The sequence below is a fragment of the Amblyomma mixtum genome, chromosome 2, assembly GCF_055824585.1.
Source record: "Amblyomma mixtum isolate Tamu chromosome 2, ASM5582458v1, whole genome shotgun sequence".
Classification (NCBI taxonomy): Eukaryota; Metazoa; Arthropoda; class Arachnida; order Ixodida; family Ixodidae; genus Amblyomma; species Amblyomma mixtum.
In genome coordinates, this window is record NC_143013.1 from 147,377,480 (window position 1) to 147,391,175 (window position 13,696).

Consider the following 13,696-nt stretch of genomic DNA (forward strand, 5'->3'; position numbering starts at 1 on the left):
CAGCCGCTGCTCTGAAGTAGAACCTTACCCGGACATTCCTCGAAGAAGTATTATATTTTCACGAGAACGTCCTGCTCCATCACGGTGCTCTGAAGTTTTCACACGTGTCAGAACACATCTCATAGACATGAAGACATTTGTCCAGTGGTGTAAACACTCTTTTCTGACATTTTTTTTTTTCGTTCTTTCTGGGCTTCCTTAAGTGTATGATGAGTTCAGCTTTCTGATGCGTGCGATCGAGAGATTCGGACTTTGTGATTTGTCGGTGAGATGTTTTATTTACTGGAAAACAATTTTGGCATCCTTCCCACGCTATGTCCTGCTTTACTTTTTTACGTTATGATTTATCACCTCATATACTGTTATTTGAATTTGGTTTAAGAGTTTGGTTTAAGGTCACTGCCTGTTTCCTGACCCTGCTATATTCTCAACGGTGCAGAATAAGGCGCACACGGGGAGCTCGTTTGCTCTTAGCGTCTCGCATTTCAACTATTTTATGTCCTGCCGCCTTTATCTCGCTTGCAAAGGAACGTGTTGATAAACAACATATCATTCCATGCTACAAGTTGTGCTGATAGTTCTTTATTGCCAATTAATACAATACAGGTTTTATGTCGCCTGCAATTCTGGAATATTCATTTTTAACATGAAGTGCAAGAAGGACGGTGATATGAATACTCTGTTGTAAAGCAAAATATTTTTACTTCAGACGATGCCGCACTCCCGCAGGCTGCAAGACGAATGACCGTGAGATGAGAACGTGTTCGGACAAAATATATTCTGCTGACAGCTGGTCCTCGCTTTGGCCAAGAGAGATTTATCCGATGGGTCTCCATCCCTTCTAGGGATCGGGAGGGCTGATGACGAGGGGCGTCATGACAAGATGGCCTCCGTCCACAGGCAGCATATGGCCCGTGATGAAAGATGCATCTTCCGAGGCCAGGAAGGCGATGGCCCGAGCAACTTCCTCCGGGCGTCCCAGGCGACCCATCAGGTGCGCGTGCGCCATGGCCTTGCTTTCGCGCTGCGTCAAAAGCGAATGAAGAGTCAAATGCCATAACGGGTTTTGGCGCACATCCAACTGCCTTCTTTTTCTATTAGCCAGCCCATGGAAGCATGCTTGGAATCCGAGGGTCGCACTATCGGTTGAAACTTGAGTGCTCGCTCTCTACCGAGGCCTGGAAGGAAGCTCAAAGGGATCAAAAATGCGGAAAGAAATCCGCTGTCACCAATCCGTCCTAATTACCATAGCCCCATCCCTATATCCCATATCTCATTCATATACCACATCCCGTCCTGTTACTTCCCAGGGAGATAGTCTAAAGAGTATGCGGTGCGGGCTGGCGCATTTTATTTTTATTTTTATTTTTTGTCCGCACTATGTATCTCTAGAGAAGTCAGGGAGCGTTACCCATTTGCTTCGGCATGCGTGAACGTCGTAAACGCAGCCTTTTTTTGGAAAATAAATAACAATATTCCGGCACCTGGCATCGTGTTTGAGAAAAACGATTGTATTAACAGCTTTCCATTTTTTTTTTGGTGTGGTAACGATCCTACGTACATGAATGTCAAACATTTACTTCAGTATATTTTAAATCAGTGTGGCCCTGTGGGGTCTCGCTGAGCCGAAACAATTTTGCGGCATCGGGTTAGGTCGAGTAGGGCAAGTTTTGATCGTAACTGCTTTGTTACTCACAAGGGACTTTGCCTGTGGTACTCCCCACAGCCCGACAACAATCTTTATTCTGGATTATTATAATTTTGTGCTTTAAAAATTCACTAATATATTGTTGTCGTGCTTGTACTGCCTTCATTTTTTTCGCGCTGTTTACAGTGGACTACTTTCTCATTCATTTTTTTTTTGTGTATGGTGAGCCACGGTGAGAAAAATTTTAGGTGTAACGTTAAAACACAGGAAGGTGGCAAAGTGAATAAGGGAACAAAGGGGTGTTATTACATGCAAGCCGAAATCAAGAGGATCAAATAGGCTTGGGTCGAGCATGCAAAGTGAAGGCAAGAGAACCGATGGCTCTTAAGAGTAACGGAGTGGATTACCAAAGAATGCAAGCGTAGCACAGGGGGTAGCAGAAAGTCAGGGGGGCGGATGAATTTCGAAGTTTGTGGAGATATTGTGGCCACAGGTGGCGCAGGACAGAATTAATTGGAGAGACATGGCACAAGATTTTACACTGTAGTAGGCGTAGTCAGGCTGATAATGGTTACGCGGTCACCACGCTACTAAACTCTTCGAGTGAGGGACATTTGCGAGCGCCGCAGAAGGAAGGTGTGCAGCATTCTCTCTATTCTTTTTGCTTTTTGGCAAACTTCCTCTATCAGCCCTCTGTTGGAATCTGTAGTGGGAAAGCTGCGATGTGGTAACGCAGCCTGATGCTCTTTCCCGTGTTCGATAATCAGGTCAGCGTAGCTCTCCAACTTAAATGCGAACCTGCTGTGAGCGCACCGAGCTTTCTCCCACACAATTACCTACTGTGAGTATTGTAGGTATCGACCGGCTCACAGCGCATGCACACAAAGAAGTGGCCATCGTGGCGACAGTACAACAGAAATAGAATTAAAATGCTTCGAGTTTGGACAGCACAGCTGACGTGTTTTGTTTAATGCTTTGATGCACTGTGCTAAACTTGAAGACAGAAAACAACACTCGCTAAGAAAAGGTTTGCCTTTCCATGTGAAGCCTACCGGCAATGTAGGTACCGGCAATTTTAAGCATATTGAAAGATGGAGCACTAGAAAGCGTTCCGAGGACAGTGCCCGAGGCGCGCATCTTACCTGAAAGTGCTGCTCCTCGCTTTCGCCAGGTCGCCTGCCCATATTGGTGAAAATTACGCCCGGGCTGAAAACAAGAGAAACGGCTATGAATAATCACCTAGAGCATCCTAGACTGCGGCTTGCATTTGCGCAGCGTTCAGAGGGTTTTTGTAAAAAAATTTATGAGAACAAGGCCTGCAGAAGCTCAAGCAGACTGAAATCGGTCGCATTCCGTTGGAATTGGACAAGCCAGCGCATTAATGGTACCAAGAACCAATAACTTGGACGACACATACCCCACCATTAAGAGACAATGCAATAGCATGAGAGATCCCTCCCGCGGAAGTTGGCCTTCAGTTTCACTTCGCACTGGACGAACGCTCCTCGGTGGCCTTGAGGTGGCGTGCAGCCACTTTTATTTTCGGGGAACGTGCTTTTCTTTCTTACGAGGCACTTCGCAATAGTAGTTGGATGGCGTCAATTACCTTTTTGGCCAATAGGAGTTTTGTGACACGACCACCTACTCTGGCGCCGGCCTTTTTCCTCAAAGGGACCACCGATTCCATCGCATTATTAAGCCGATCCGCCTCATATTTCTGACAGATGCGTCGATAAAATATCGCGTATGTTAGTTTTCATAGTCAGAAAACACGGAAAGACATCCCGATCAAGATGAGAGTCTATACTCCGTATAAAAAGAGCAATTTTTCAGAAATATATGTTTGTGAAAATATTCGTGTTTCTTAAATGGTAATCACAACGTAACTTCTTATACCCGCAGATTAAAAAGCTTGCGAGGATAGGGTGGCCGCAGCTGGCACAGGACAGGGTTTATTGGAGATATAGGGGAGAAGGCCTTCGTCCTGCAGTGGGCGTAGTCGGGCTGATGATGATGACCATCTAAATTATTTAACTCCGACTATGTAGCCGCTTTATTACTCGTCACCTTATTATCGGTATGTGTGGAATCTGAATGCGCAGATGATAACAAGCACCGATTAGTCTCAGCACAGTGGACAGAAAATGTGCGCTTTCACATTCATTCTTCGTTCTAAAATGGACGAGAGCCTTTCTCCACACGATCTCCACGCGTGTTGAGACACCGAGAATGTTACTATCAACGAAGGAGTTCGCCTAAGGAGCATATTTCCGAAGCATTTTTCCGAAGACCATTCGTCAGTGAAACCGTCTGCCGGCCGTTGTTACTTCCATCTCATCAAATGAATCCTTTTATTCCGCTTTGAAGAGTGTCACGTAATTTCATCGCTAGATGGTGCGTCGTTATCTGCGCGCTGCTTCCTCGTTTCGTGCGTTTCACTCTGTATACCAGTGTCTTCCTGTCAATGCTCAGTATACCTGCGTGAAATACGCATTCGAAGTTTTCTTTTTTTGCATATGCATGTCTACTGCGTTGGTGCTTTGTCCTAAAATACACGTTTATTGGGTGAACAACACAGTTGACGTACTTGTACCCCAAATTCTGTACACAGATGCGCATCGCGTCAATGTTGTTATTCTTTGCATACTTTGTCAGTAACTGGGCTGCTGTTTCTCTTTTTGTATTTACCTGCATTTATGCGCTGTGTTATGTATTAACCCCCCCCCCCCCCCCCACTGTAATGCCAAATGGCGCTGTGGGCAAAAGATAAATAAATAAAATATCGGTATCCGAGAACATGAGTGGTCGACAGAACACGCATAGAGCGTGGACTAGAAATGGCCTTTAGAGAATACGGCACTACTTCCCGCTGCAGGTTTTCCATCCATTAGAAGCAACAGAAAGAAGGAACCTGCCTTCCGAAAATGGAATAGTTATATAACATTTACTGCAAGTCTGGACCGCGCCTATGGAACCAAACGCCCTATTGATTTTCAGCAAGTGCCAAACGTGGTGCAAGCCCACTTGAAGCGGTAAATGTAAAAAAACCCAGTACTCACTTCACGGAGTTCACGCGCACTCCATAGCGAGCGTTTTCTGCAATAGAAAATGAAAGTTGCCAGGAAATAAACATTAGTTATCTCCCACGATATATATTTTTTCTCTGGGCTTCTTTGCAAAGGAGAGAAAGATGCCCCTGCTTTCGGCCAACCAGACGTCTGATTCGCGAAGGTCTTGGCGCCTTAGAAATGTGCACGTTAGCATTTACGGCTGCCTGACGGGCGTCACTAACCAGCCAAAACCTTTTTGTACCTGCAGTGCGCATTGGAACTGCAGCATCTTATTCATGTGCGCTACTTGCAGATGGACCTTCAGTGCCAGAAAACTCTGAGTAGGCTCTGTTGTCTCTATAGCAGCGAAGTGTGCACTGGCTATCGATAATGTAGGCTAAGTTGGCAGTGCTCTGATTAAAGAAACTTACTTTTGTATGACTGAAGAACAATATTGTAAGGAAGCAATTGCAACTTAATTCAATCGCCAGCTTTGCGTCATGCTCCACCTTGTGGCTTCTGAAGTTTATTTAGCATGAACGCCGTGACACGTTCCACAGCCTCACCGGGACCTGGGCCCGCTCAAGAGATTCCCATGAAAGTTTTGACACTATGCCGGAACGTTGGCTTCATGTGCCTTTCTTGAGTCAAAGGACGTACTATCAGCGATATTCTACTCCGGGTACTTTTGCTCATTCGGTGAGTTTAAAAATAAAATTCGGCGAAAATGAAATCTGCACAAGTTTTCAGGCAATTTAAGAAACAATCCTCGCTTTCTCGAAACTGCTGCACGGAAAAACGACTAGAAGTAGCGATTTTCCTGCCGAAACAAAATAATTTTGGTTCACGCATACAACTTGCAAGAGCAAAACGGCGCCCAAAAAGCAATGTTAATGCCATTGCACCACTGCCTCGACGGGGGGAAAGTGGTCCTAGAGGCAGCCATTGTTTTTAAGAAAAACTCAAGGGGAATGTGAAGGGCTGCTCGATTAAAAAAATATCTCGCAAAATTAGGAATATCTCTTTTTTATGGATAGTAGAGCATGCATTAGGCAGAAAATTATGCAAAAGCGAGACACTCTAGCGACACTACTCGAGTAATTACGCACAAAGCGCCCGATGAAGTTAGCGATTCGCGGAAACTCTTGGTTCATCTTTTTGAGTGATCCACTATTTGGTAGCATCATGCAAATAGAAAAGCAACGCTACGAGCAATCCTGAGTCAAGAAAATGCAAGCGTCGCTTTCTTCAAGTAGGCCCAAAGTGCTAACGCAAGCTGACCGCGAATCTGCCATCCCTTCTGCATACCCGGTCATGACAAGCTCTAAATGAATATTACAGAACTGCTTTCAACAAAAATTCGAAGTTAAGCAATTGGGTAGTTTGCGAACGAACGTGGTCCCTGAATATGATAAAGTCTCCTCTGGCTTCCTCACAAGATGTCCCTGGTTGATCTTAAGGCTAAATATTAAACTAACACAGACTTCTGAAATCAGCGCATTTATTTTTCCAGCACTGTAAAGACTCACGCGCGCACAAAAAGCAGCTAGGTAATTGTGGCAGTCTGTGTCGTCAATGCGCAAAGCTGCGAGTGAAAAACTCCGTGGGACTATATTTGCTATGGTCAAGACGCCAGAAGACTTTTTTTCCGGCAGACATATGCTAGAAATAGCGCCTTGCGCGCCCTTTGCGCATAGGAAACCATCGCTATAAACAATGGCTTTCCGTACGTTATGCGACAGACACTGCGTATCGGTTGGAGTCGAGCACAAGCACCGAGAGTCGAGCCACTAGTTTACGGGCCTAAGTTTTCCGGTGAACACAAATGGTCATGGTAGAGTATAGCTCTCATGAAATGAAATATTTCCGGTGATCAGAGTGTAACACTGATCTCATCCACATAACGCACGAAATCATGCTCCCTACAACGCATAAAAATGAACTTGAATACCGAGCGCAGAGCTTTTGGTTAGCTGATCCAAGGCGGCTTTCGTTATATTGTAAAACATTCCTCCGTGAGCCTGTAGGACAAAAGAACCAAGGATTATTTATGCAGCGATGCTTATAATGTCACAACGCTCACAGTTGTGACCAAAATGAAATAAAATTTCATTAGTTTGAAGCCTGTGTGCAGGTAGAAGAATAATAACGCTGCGCTTGTTGACTATTAGTCCGTAGTACACATTTATGTATAGAGCAAGTTAGCTTAAAAACTTGGCTGCATCTGTAGCCTGCTGGTTATATACTGATTTGTGGATGCTGTCATTACTGAGTAATTTGAAGTGCCGGGTTATTTGAAGAACTACCGTATTTACTTGCATACTGGCAGCCAGCAGCAATCATCTATGCCATAAGCGGAGAGTCTCCAAATTAGACTCAGAAATTTATATTTCAGGCTTTTTTTCTTCAGTACTGTGCAGGAAGTACCTGTTTTGAAAATTCAAAAGTATATTGAAAGCCCTGAAGATGCATCTTCAACGAATTTCACTCATAAAATCCCAAAATGAGAAATTTCTCTCAATAAAACATCCCTGGTAAAACATAAAGGTCGACACCCGAGTTTCGGGAATGTGAATAGAAAGCAAGGTTTGCATGAACGTCACAAGTCGACCGACAGAGCATGCAGTTAAGTGGACCGGCACGACGTACCAGTTATTGGAGCTGCAACGGCGCTGTACGAAATTCACAGCCATAGACGCCGCATCTAGCGCCGATCGCGAAGACACTGCGTTCCGAGTAGCGCTCAAGAATAGACGACAGACATGAAAAATACATTCACTTTGCTGTTCCAAAGTACAATCGGGGACCGAAGTGCCAAGGACACGCCGCGGCGCAGCCTTTGGCTCAAAGGCATCGCTGCGTCACCAGGGTTACCTAGTGTCCGAGAGAGTGGCGTGTCCACTTCGCGTGTCGAGGGGCACTTGTATGGAAGCGGCTGCACTGCCTCCCTTGCACTTGGTTCCACACAGGGCGAGTCAACGTTCGCTTTCTGGCGTACGCCGCCATTCTGTTTAGGTGCTGGCAACCTCTAGTTTCTTTTGGATTTTCTCAGCAGCTTTGCTGCTGTGGGCTGCTTGGAGCGTTGCTTCGCGTAGCGTAGCAAGCCGAAGGATTGAAAGACCGTTTGAGAGACATGCACTGACGACCACCCCTTCCAGCGGAAACGTACGTGGCGATACAGTAACATAGCACCACCACGAAACTTTCTTTTACGGGTGCTCGCGTGCAGTGGACACTCTTATCCTATAGTAGAGCATACAGCCGCAACATACGTGGCGTCATCGGTCTCGCACGTTCAACGCAGTAATCCTCCATTAGTGAACTGTAGAACGCCTGGAGGCTCTCTAGATGAGACATCGCCGAGTTTGGAGAGTGCGGTTTCAAAAATATAGGTCGACTTGTAAGTGAGTGCCTACGTCAAGTCTCTTGCCGACAGTTTTTCCTCGCTGTCTAAGGGAACCTAGAACATGGCATTAGAAAAAAAACTAAGCCTGAAAAAACGAATATCAGAAGAAAGTAATTTCGCTCGAACGCAAACGAAAACTTCGAACTTTCTTTCTGATTCTAACTGTGCCAGGTATTCAACAGCGTCTAGAGTGACTTGCTGCTCCAAGACGTTCAACCATTGGAGCAATGCTTCCAACGTGCAGCTGATTAATGAAAGAAAATGCAACCAGATCTTTTAGATTTCACAGTAGCTCTGTTTCCCTTAAGTCCGAACTTTTCCCTTAAATCCGAATGAGTGCGCAGCTGGAACAGTGGCTGACTGATGCATCAAACTACTCGATCATCACGGAAAGGTTTCCTGTGATGTATCTGGTTGGTATTTTTACATGCCTAGGGCACTCGCGGTTGAAGGGGCCGACTTCTTTCAAACGACGTAGATATTGTTTATTTTGATTTCCGCTCTTTTCAATGCATCTTTCACTATCAGACAGACGCCCTTCATAGCGCTAAATCAAGTGCTGTGAGTTGACGCTAGCTGATACGAGAGTGTTTTCTTTTTCTCAAGTCAGAGCAGACGCCGGATAACGCAGAAATTTCATCGTTGGAACGCACATTACGGTGCCTTAACGGACCTGCTTGCTGAAAAACGCAAATTGACGCCACGCTGCACTAAATCTAAATAGTGTCTAGCGCAGGGACGATGTAGTTTGTGGTTCCAAAATTACATCTCCGTGCAGCGGCTATCGTGCTAGCTTATAATGAGGTTTAAGCACTGAAGCCGTAAAAACAATGGCATCGATTGATCGCAGAAATTAGCAAAGAACTTCTACGAAGGTTTGAACGAAACCGCTGCGGAATCGGCCATCTTGGACACAACCCTTCACGCTGCGGCAAAATTTTTGTTACTAAAATTGAATTGTGAATTCCTTCAATTACTCTAGCTTGACCAATTCTTCGGTGTAGGCGTCAACACAATAAAGAGAAGCCACGAAAGTGGATTAGTAAAAGTGCAAGCACATACGCTGGGAGCCAATTAGAGTTTATAGGCCAGATTTGGGACAGAAAATTGCTAGAGAAGTGAAGTGACCAGAAATGAAAACGTTGTCTCTACATAAGAAAGCGCGCGTTTTGGCGTGCATAGGAATGTTTTTCTGGAAAATCATGCGAAAGTGAGGGGCAAGCGAGTTTTGATCTTCGTTTGCAACATTTTAAGGCCAAAGGTTCAAGCGACAAGTGTAGAGTCGCCGCTGGGGCCTCGACTTCTAAACGTCAGAGGAGCTACTCCCCGTTTCAGGACCACAACTGGCGTGCCCACCTCCTCCGTTACACTGTAGCGTTGCATCTGGTCCATGTGCCTAAATTGCGCGAAGAAAAGCTATTACGAGTGAGTGTAGTGCTATTAAAAGCGGGAATGAAAGTGGGATGGTGCATACAAGGCTTCGGGAAAGACTACAGCTGAGATGGCGGCCTGGCTGCTTCCTGTAACCATGCGCATGCGCAGTCGGTTTTGTGAAGCCTTTGTATTCCTTCGAACCTGTCGTACGTCATTTTAATTAGTCAGTATTAGAGCCGCGCAGTGAGCATCCGATAGCGTTGGCGTGTAGAGCTGTGTACACAGAAATTCCAGCTACATTGTTTGGAAAGCGGCAAAGTGGACAGGGCAATCTTCTTCTCCACTTATAGAACAGAAGAGGGAGAGGCCTAAAGGCACTTGCCACGAAAGAAACCCCTTTTCCTGCGGAAAGTCAGTAGAGAAATTACTTTCGGAAATAGATAATGGTTTGGTTTATTGGGGTTTAACGTCCCAAAGCGACTCAGGCTATGAGAGACACCGTAGTGAAGGGCTCCTGAAATTTCGACCACCTTGGGTTCCATAATGACTAGCAATGACTCAGAATGCCTCAGCAGTACAAAAATAAATGGCAGAATTCCTACAAGTAGGCAATGTCCGCCCAGAAATTTCCCAGCTAGATCAATCACTACGTTGTGCGCAAAGGCATTCAGTAATATCGGATTGGAAAGGCGTAATGCATTTAAGTGCCCCTTATGTTTTTTTTCCTTTGGCACTTTTGAACTTTGCTTTCACCCTTCAAAGTGTTTTGAACTGGCAGTGAACGCAATTCAGTGCCAATGTAGTGATTTTCTCTGAAGTAGTATTTGGCGAAACCTGCGGTAAAGCATGTTCTATTGAGCGCACCTTTACACAAGTATCCTAAAGAAGAAAACCCAATACCAGTTTGGTGCAGGAACTTTGTGAAACTGCTGACAAAGAAACAGCAATGGAGGGTGGCTCAGGAGTAATGACGGAGAGAGGACAATGATTTCCATAAATACAATGCCTGCGCCCTGCAAGCATTAAGGCAAATATTCTCCCGCTCTGCCACCACTAAAAATTTCATTACATGGCCTTGCCATCTTTGCATTAAACTGACTGTGGTGCTAAATTTGAGAAATGTTAATTTTCGGCCTAATCTCGGTACATGCTTGGCTGTAAGCAACACTTTTTCATATCCTATTTTATGGTACGGGCAACACCTTTTTGAGGAAAAATATGGTTTGGTTTGGTTTGGTTTATGGGGTTTAACGTCCCAAAGCGACTAAGGCAATGAGAGACGCCGTAGTGGAGGGCTCCGGAAATTTCGACCACCTGGGGTTCTTTAACGGGCACTGACATCGCACAGTACACGGGCCTCTAGAATTTCTCCTCCAGAGAAATTCAACCGCCGCGGCCGGGATCAGGAAAAATATGCATAAATTAGAAGCCCAAAAAACTTGTTGAATGATTACGTATTCATGTTTATGGCGTGTGGTTGTGAACCACACACCCGTAATCCATTTTTAACACATTTATTTGGACACTTACTGGACGCAGGGAGACAACGCTTGAAACATTCACCACGGTGCCTGGAAAAAGAAAGAATGCAGTTGAAGTTATTGCTTTCATAGACTTATGCTGAGCTTGAATTAGTATATGTAAACGTGTGAAGATGGATAAACAACTACCTCAAATACTTATTCAAATTGTATTTATGTACGCATTTCTGCTATTCTAATTCTTGCATATTCTCGACCTTCAGAGAGCTGGTGGGAATATCTTTATCTAATAAATCACCACCATCTCTTAATGGGTATTAGGTTTTTTAACATGCAACTAATATTCAGCTCTGATTACGCTTCAACTGCTTCTCAGTAGAATATCATCTGCTGCTTCGGTACATGGTTTCAGGACACTAGACTGAATATGCCGATGCCAGCATTACACCCATTTGAAAGAACAGACTGAAGAGGAAAGCGTCTTGGAATTCTTTGCTTTCAGGTGTTAATATTTCAGGTGTTAATTCTTTGAAAAAATTTTAGAAAAACTAATTGAAGCAAGGTTGTCTAGTTATATTGAAAATTTTAACATATTGACAGATAGTCAACACGGCTTTCGGCGCGGACTATCTACAGATACTGCAATAGCGTCTCTCATAGATTACGTTAGGCTGGCAATTGATAAAGGAATGTTTTCAGGAGCAGTTTACATAGATTTTAGCAAAGCATTTGATTCCATTGATCACTCCATCTTGTTTCACAAATTGGAATCCTATGGTATCACTGGACCTCCCCTAATGCTCTTGAAGAGCTTTATCTGTGACCGAGAGAACATAGTCTCTATTGATGTCCATACATCTACATAGCTTTAATTAACAAGGGTGTTCCACAAGGCTCAATTCTTGGCCCTGTATTGTTTTTACTCTACATTAATGTTTTACCATCCTGTTTAAAGAATTGCAATAGTATACTATACGCAGATGACTCTACCACGCTATCATCGCACCAGGACATTAATCAGCTGATACTTAACCTACAGAATGATCTTAATTTTCTTGAGCGCTGGTGCCACGTTAACCGCCGGTCCGTGAACGGCACTAAAACTTGTTTTCAGATTTTCCATCCCCCTCAGAAGCCATTGCCCATCACACCACTTCTATACCTCAAATCTGCTGCTATTTCGTCGCAAGATCGAGTTTCTTTTCTGGGTGTTATCATTGACCCTCACTTAAAATTCGATCATCATGTAGCGGAAACGTGCAAGAAAATTTCTTATGGATTACGCGCACTAATTAAAGCCCGAAGCTATTTTCCAGTCGAAACTTTATTATCTCTGTACTACGCATTCATCCACAGCCACTTAAACTACGGTATCTCATCTTGGGGTAACGCCTATCATATTCATCTCTGGCCTTTAATAAAACTGCAAAAGCAAGCCATCCGCATCATAACCTATACCCCTCGAATGTCACCCTCCCGCATTTTGTTCATAGATTTAAACGTTCTACCTATCTCGGCTCTTTATTTTTACAACATTGGTATCCTATTCTTTAAGATTCTTCATTATCATCTCCCGCTAAGCATATTTTCTCCCGGCACGATCAAGAGCAACATCGTCACACGTTTTGCGCTGCGTAATAACTTTTTACTACCTAACGTCAGAACTAACTACGGGAAACAATGCCTTCATTTTTCATCCGTATCATTTTGGAACTCTCTGAACATAGACATCAAACAAACTAATACGCTTTCTTTATTCAAGGTCAAACTAAAGCTTTTCCTTCTTAATTTTTGGTTGGTTTGGTTGGTTTATGGGGTTTAACGTCCCAAAGCGACTGAGACTATGAGAGACGCCGTAGTGGAGGGCTCCGGAAATTTGGACCACCTGGGGTTCTTTAACCTGCACTGACATCGCACAGTACACGGGCCTCTAGAATTTCTCCTCCAAAGAAATTCTAGCCGCCGCGGCCGGGATCGAACCCGCGTCTTTCGGGACAGCAGCCGAGCACCGTAACCGCTGAGCCACCGCGGCGGCTTCTTAATTTTTGATTTTTTTTTTGTTATTGATCCTATGTATCGCGGCATCTGTGAGTGTTTTACTGTACATTATCCTGCATTACATTGTTTGTATTGAAATATTTCAGTAAATAATATTACACTATGTACCTATATTTATTGTGTGCGTCGCTAATTAATGTGTTGTGTATTTTATATTATGTTGCATATTGATACTTATTTTCATAGGAGGTCCCGCCCGCGGTCTTGTACCATGGGACCTCTCGCTGTATACAATTGCAACTTTGATTGTATTCCTCAATAAACTTTCAACTTCAACTTCAACTTCAATATGTTAGCTGTCCATATCCACAGCTTCTGATCTTATAAAATAACCTCTCTTTCAAAAGCGAAATAGATCGTGGCACTTTTCGCGCACACCTCGCTGATGTTTCGTCTTAATTTATTGTTGTAGTATCTCAAAAAATTAGAGATCAGTGCGGCGACCCGCATTGAGAGGATGCGACAGCATTGACACCTCCTCGGCACTCGTCGCCTCTCTTTATTAATTAATTACAGACAAATTGATTAATTATCGATCAATTGATTAAATATTGGTCAAATGAATAATTATAGGTCTGTAGCGACCCGCGCAGCTGGCAGTGGCGGAATCCCGAAAAGGATGAAGTGCCATTGAGCCTGAGGACATCATCATCATTATCAACGCTGGCTCGCGAAGAAG

The 13,696-nt window shown here is 44.2% G+C and overlaps 1 protein-coding gene across 1 annotated transcript in view; it reads right to left on the reverse strand.

The window, feature by feature from the left end:
• Positions 1-586: 586 nt before the first annotated feature.
• LOC149361205 (uncharacterized) overlaps positions 587-13,696 on the reverse strand; it is a 49,847-nt gene continuing 36,737 nt past the window's right edge. The window contains exons 5-9 of the mRNA XM_089569468.1: positions 11,009-11,049; positions 6,650-6,719; positions 4,708-4,744; positions 2,791-2,854; positions 587-1,024 (exon numbers count right to left, since the gene is read on the reverse strand). Coding sequence (XP_089425594.1) covers positions 842-1,024; positions 2,791-2,854; positions 4,708-4,744; positions 6,650-6,719; positions 11,009-11,049 — 395 coding nt within the window. The 3' untranslated portion in view covers positions 587-841. The remainder of the gene's footprint in view (positions 1,025-2,790; positions 2,855-4,707; positions 4,745-6,649; positions 6,720-11,008; positions 11,050-13,696) is intronic.